A 6223-nucleotide genomic window follows, 5' to 3' on the forward strand; every position below is an offset into this window, starting at 1 on the left:
TCACCTCTAGGAAGGTGGGCTCACTTTAAGGCATGCTAAAGAGAGGGTCAGAGAAATTATCCCTGTGCTGAAATACTCTACTTTTCCTCCCCAGATTCCCTATCTCTAGCAAGGCTCTTGCTGAGCACACCATGGTGCTCTGAATTATTCTTTCTGTCTCTGCTCTAAGCATGTTGACCCCACTGCTTGGCATTCTTTAGCCTATCACTAAGGCCCCACACCCCACCATGGGGCTGTCTGCCACTGTGTGAACAATTCCATGCTGGCTTAACTCAAGGTCATGGCTCTTTTCAATTCCCCTCCTTTGAGAAACTGCTGATATTTATAGGCAATTTATAGATTTCCTGTTCTGGTATGTTTTTCTTTTCAACTCGAATAAAATCATCTTTCAGCTTCCATTTGATGGCTTCTTAAAGGCTTTTATTAATGAAATTAAGAACCACAGAAATAAAATCCCAATTGCTTTTTTATACTGTGGTGCCAATAAAGAGATCACCTAAAATTCTGGTGATAATGGCATACATACAGTCTCACATCTCTCCCTAGCCCAAGAGAAACAATACAGGAAGAACTGAGGATAGAAAAAATAAACAAAGAATGACAGACAGTCATCTTTCACAATTAGAATATTCACAATTAGAATATTTGTCCAGGCCCTTCTGGCTTTTAGAGTCTCCACTGAGAAAAAGGAGTAAATCTGGTAAGTCTGCCATTATATATTGCTTGGTCTTCTTTTAAACCCAATCCCCAACTTCATCGTTTTACCTTGCAGTTTTTAACAGTCTTTCTTTGTTCTGAACATTTAGTGTTTTGATGATCATGTACCAAATGTATTTCCTTTTTTGGTTTAGTCCATTTGGTGTTCTGTATGCTCCCTGTACCTTGATATGCATGTACTTCTTTAGGTTTGGGATATTTTCTTCTATGATTCTATTGAAAATATTTTCTGTGCCTTTGACCTGTGTTTCTTCCCCTTCCTCTATTCCTATTATTTTTATATCTGGTCTTTTTGTAGTGTCCCAGATTTCCTGCAAACCTACTTCTATCTAAGACGACAAAACCTATGGCCTTATATTGGAGACTAAACAGTCATGTTATATATGCCAATAACCCAGGCAAGGTATTATGCACCAAAAGAGAAGAAACACCTCTAGAAAGGTGGGCTGACCTTAAGCCATGCTGAAAAAGATATTTGGAAAAAATTTCACTTTGATGAAATGTACTTTTCCTTCCCATATTCCCACACCCTAGGACAACTGTTACAGAGCACAGCTATGATGCTCTGAATTACCCTTCTTTCTTTCTCTGCTCTAAGCATGATTGACACAATGGTTTTTATTCTTTAGTATTTCTTCAAGTTCCACTCCCCAAAATGGGGCTGTCTGCCACTGTGTGACTCATCTCTGTTCTGGCTTACCTCAAGTTCATGGCTCTTTCCCAACACTTCTTAGGCCACATATGGGAAAATACAAGACTCCTAATGACATGTTGATGATCTTCCTGAAGGACTTCATGCCAGCATGATTTTGCAAGTATGAAACAGTACTGTACAATGAACCCCTCTGGAAATACATTCAACAAATCCCTTGATCTACCCTGGAGTGCACCTCTTCACCCCTGATGACAACACAAATTCAAAACTTAGATGCTCCCAAAGGAAACATGGGAAACTTTTTCTAACTTCTGACAGCTATTCCTTAGCATCCAACAAAGTCATAAACATCATTATAATTAACAAGTAGAAAGTAATAATTGTGTTTTTCCTTGAGGACTAATTTTTTTTCCTTCATTGGAAGTATCCCAAAGTCTCTATACAAACACTGTCAAGACATCACAGATAACGAAGTAATGCACTCTCTGAGGGATCTTAGTCTAGATGAACAGTCCTTTTATGAGCACTGGAAATCTGTATTCCTTCAGTCATTTACACAGTGCTCCACCGAGTTATTGGAGAGGTAAGCATTTTCTTGGATCTGTCTCAGGGACAAGAAGATCTTAAAATGGAGAAGTCAGAGCTGGGTTTCTTTAGTAAAGATTAAGAACTGACTTTCATCTCTGTGAGCATCTCTAAAATTGCTGTGGCTGGACAGGTGGGATTCTTGTAACTGTAGATGTCTGCTTAACATTCTCTTCTCCCTACTGCAACTCTTCTGAAGTAAATATTAATGGTTAGAATACTTGCTTTTTTGTCTCTTCTTTACTTAATAATATCAATGATTTCCTCATCCAAAGGAAATGTCTATTTCACAGCTTAGCACTTATCTGAAAACGACATGTAATGTGACATCTCTATATAGTATGGCTGATTTTTAGCTGATGGATGGAGACTGACTGTTCCTCTGGAAAACAGTGTATGAAGTAAGTTGCAGACTAAACAAGAGCTTTCAAAGACATGTTTCAAGTAAATGAGTTTCAAAAGAATCTGTCTGTGCAAATGGCTTAAGTGTGATAATGTATCAGCATATTTTGAGTGTGGCTAAGGGAAGCTGGAGCTCACTCACCAGCATCTCCAGCATCTCCAGCTTCTGCTTCTTCATAAAAAAGGTTAAGATACAGAAAATTATGAATAAATGAAATGCTTTGGGCCCTGGGGATTTTTCTGTACGTATGTGTATATTGAGTTCTTTATATTTTGGAAAAGAGCCCACTGTCAGATGTGGAGTTGGTGAAGATGTTTTTCTATTCTGTAGAATGCTGTTTTGTTCTAATGACAGTGTCCTTTGCCTTACAGAAGCTTTTCAGTTTCTTTAGGTTCCATTTATTAATTGTAGATCTTGGTGTCTGCATTATTGGTGTTGTATTCAGGAAATGGTCTTCTGTGCCAATTCATTCAAGGCTATTCCATACTTTCTTCTCTATCAGGTTCAGTGTAACTTGGTTTATGTTAAGGTCATTGATTGAACTTTTTGTTTTTATGCCAATATCATGTGATTTTTATTGCTATATTCCTGTAGTAGAGCTTGAAATCAGGTATGATGATTCCTCATTAAGTTCTTTTATTGTACACTATTGTTCTAACGTTCCTGAGTTTTTTTTGGTTTTCCATATGTAGTCGAGTATTGTTTGCTTGAGGTCTGTGAGGACTTGTGTAGGAATTTTAATGGAGATTTCATTGAATCTGTAGATAGCTTTTGGTACGATGGCCCTTTTAACAATGTTAATCTTACCAATCCATGAGCATGTGAGATCTTTCTATCTTCTGATATCTTCTCCAATTTCTTACTTCAAAAACTTGAAGTTCTTGTCATATAGGTCTTTCACTTGCTTGGTTAGAGTTACACCAAGTTATTTTATTATTTGTGACTATTTTGAAGGGTGTTGTTTCCTTGATTTCTTTCTTGGCATGTTTATCATTTTTATATAGGAGGGCTTCTGATTTATTTGAATTTATCTTGTATCCAGTCATTTCACTAAAGGTATTTATCTGCTAAAGGACTTCTGTGATAGAACTTTTAGGGCTGCTTCTGTATATAAGGACATATATGTGTAAATGGAGGTTCATATTTGTGATCAGAAAACTGGTTACTTTTTTGAAATATTTTGTATTCTATCACTTTGATGATCTGTATAAAATTTTCACAAAAGCTGATTGCTTCTTTATTTGCTACTTACTTTACTTACATGATTTTATAAATTATAAATTTATATTCTTATTCTTTTAAAGATATAGTAATTTTACTTTATGCATCTAGTGTTTTAACTGCCTGTATGTCTGGCACTACATTTGTACAGTACCACAAAAGCCATGAGAGGACATTCAACTTGGAAAACTGAATACAGATCGATGTCAACCACCAAATGGGTGCTGGATTTGAACATGAGTCTTGTGCAGATCCATCTCTCCAACCTTCAATTTGTAATTACTAACACATTTGGTCCCTAGGGCCCAAAGCATTTCATTTATTCATAATTTTCTGTATCTTAACTATTTTTATGAGAAAGCAGAAGCTGGAAATGTTGAAGATGCTAGTGAGTCAGCTCAAGCTTTTTTTAGCCACACTCAAAATATGTTGATACACCATCACAGTTAAACCATTTGCACAGACAGATTCTTTTGAAACTCATGTCCTTGAAACATGTCTTTTAAAGCTCTTGTTTAGTCTGCAATCTGCTTCATACATTGTTTCCCAGAGGAACAGTCAGTCTCTATCCATCAGCTAAAAAGCAGACATCCTATATATAATTGTCACATTACATGTCATTTTCAGATAAGTGCTAACTGTGAAACAGACATTTCCTTGGGATGAAGAAATCATTGTGCTAAGATGGAAGATGCTGCATTTAAAGGATGCGAAAATGTGTTCCTATGTTTGTTGTTCATATATTCATATGCCCTACTGTGTTATCGTGGGTGCCATGTTGACCAAGAAAAATATAGCTCTATCACCAATACACTTCTATCATAAGGTGAGGGAAAGTACATGAAGTACAAAATAATAGTCTGAGTTGTCTATGCCGTGTTTTCCAGGATAAGCTCCTGTACAGTGATATAATAGTGTCTCCCTTCATAGAAGATGTAAAGACTCAAATCATTCATTATGCTCAGACCATTGAGAAGTGTTTTCAAGACAGCAGTGTTCCTCCTGGTCATCACTCCGGTCTGCACAGAAGTCCTCTCCATGTCCTCTCAGAGTAAAGCTCTAAAAACCACTGAGGAATGGGCTCTCCAGATGTTTGTGCTTTTTGAAGTTGGGATTGGGACTGTGGCCAACATTTTTCTGTTTGTCCACAATTTCTCTCCCATCTTTACTGGTTCTCAACTGAGACCCACACAGGTCATTGTCACCAACTTGGCTGTGACCAATGCCTTCCTTCTCCTCGTCACTGCATTTCCAAGCAACATCATGGTTTTTGTTCCCAGGAGTCCTCCAAGTAACCTGCGATGCAAAATTTTGGTCTTCATTCGCCTGGTGGCTCGAAGCATGAACATGTGCTCCGCCTGTGCCCTGAGCATCCATCAGTTTGTTACTCTTGTTCCTGGTCACTGGAATAGGCTGATGCTCCGAGGAAGAACCCCTGATGTCCTGAGTTATTCTTGTTACAGTTGTTGGTTGTTCAGTATCTTAAATAATGTCTACATTCCAATCAAAGTCAGTGGTCCACAGAGCACAGGCAATGACACTCACAATCAAAGCATGTTTCTCTGTTCCACATCTGGATTCACTCTAGGCATTGTCTTCTTGCATTTGGCCCATGATGCCACATTCATCAGCATCATGGTCTGGACCAGTGTCTCCATGGTGATTCTCCTCTATAGACATCACCAGAGAACACAGCACATCCTCACTCCCACTCAGAACCACAGAGGCCATGCTGATACCAGAGCAGCCCAAACCGTCCTGATAGTGGTGGTCACATTTGTTGCCCTGTACCTCCTAAATTTTATTTGTATCATCTTTCACACTGTTTTAACAGACTGGGGTCTCTTGTTGAGGCACGTAGGTGAAGCTTTGACTGCAGGCTTCCCCACTATTTCTCCCTTCCTGTTGATCTTTAGGGATCCTAAGGATCCTTGTTCTGTGCTCTTCAACTGCTGAAAACCACAGTCAAAAGGCCAAACACAGAAAACAGCTTTACCAACAGTCATAAACACTCTATAGTAAATAATGGTTTGAAAAGTCTGTCTTTACAAAAGGGATATTGTGACTCACTACAGGCATCCCAGCACTGGGAAAGTTAATCCAGGAGAAATGCAATATAATTAATGGTATATCCCAGACCTATGGAGTAAGATACTGGACAACCTCTGATACAGAGCCGCAGTTCCACATATCTAGCTTGTCATGTGAAGAGTTTATACAAATGTTATCTCAGGTAAACAAAGCTCATAACCTCATTTATTGGCATATTGTTGTCATTGGACAGATGTAAATTTTAAAGTTGAAAACAAAGATTTATGCTTATCCTTGTCAGATATAAGGTACCTGAACAATAAATATGTGTCCTCCTAGTCTTTGAGTCTTTGTTTCCCATGTATTTAACTGAAATGCCGCCATGTTAGATAGGGAAAGTATTGTGCATTGAAAGGTTGATTCTCACACATCCAGGTAAACCTTCTTTAATTTTCCCTAAGGAAATGTTCCTGTGGGGATAAATATAAGTTAAAGATGTGGAAGCTTCGTTTCTGGGATTTATCACATGAGTTTTAATACTTCATCACTGAAAATCAAAATGAAGACCCTAGTTTACTATGAAGTTTATTAGAACTTCACCTTCCCTTGAT

At 38.1% G+C, this 6223-nt stretch overlaps 1 protein-coding gene across 1 annotated transcript; it reads left to right on the forward strand.

The window, feature by feature from the left end:
• Positions 1-4580: 4580 nt before the first annotated feature.
• On the forward strand, positions 4581-5537 carry LOC131901363 (vomeronasal type-1 receptor 2-like). Its single transcript, XM_059252541.1, has one exon. The coding sequence runs from the start codon at positions 4620-4622 to the stop codon at positions 5535-5537; it is 918 nt and encodes a 305-aa protein (XP_059108524.1). The 5' UTR covers positions 4581-4619.
• Positions 5538-6223: the final 686 nt, after the last annotated feature.

This window comes from Peromyscus eremicus, unplaced genomic scaffold (genome assembly GCF_949786415.1).
Source record: "Peromyscus eremicus unplaced genomic scaffold, PerEre_H2_v1 PerEre#2#unplaced_72, whole genome shotgun sequence".
Taxonomy (NCBI): domain Eukaryota; kingdom Metazoa; phylum Chordata; class Mammalia; order Rodentia; family Cricetidae; genus Peromyscus; species Peromyscus eremicus.

Coding starts and splice junctions, on each gene's coding strand:
- LOC131901363 (XM_059252541.1), top strand. CDS start 4,620: ATGTCCTCTCAGAGTAAAGCTCTAAAAACCACTGAGGAATGGGCTCTC.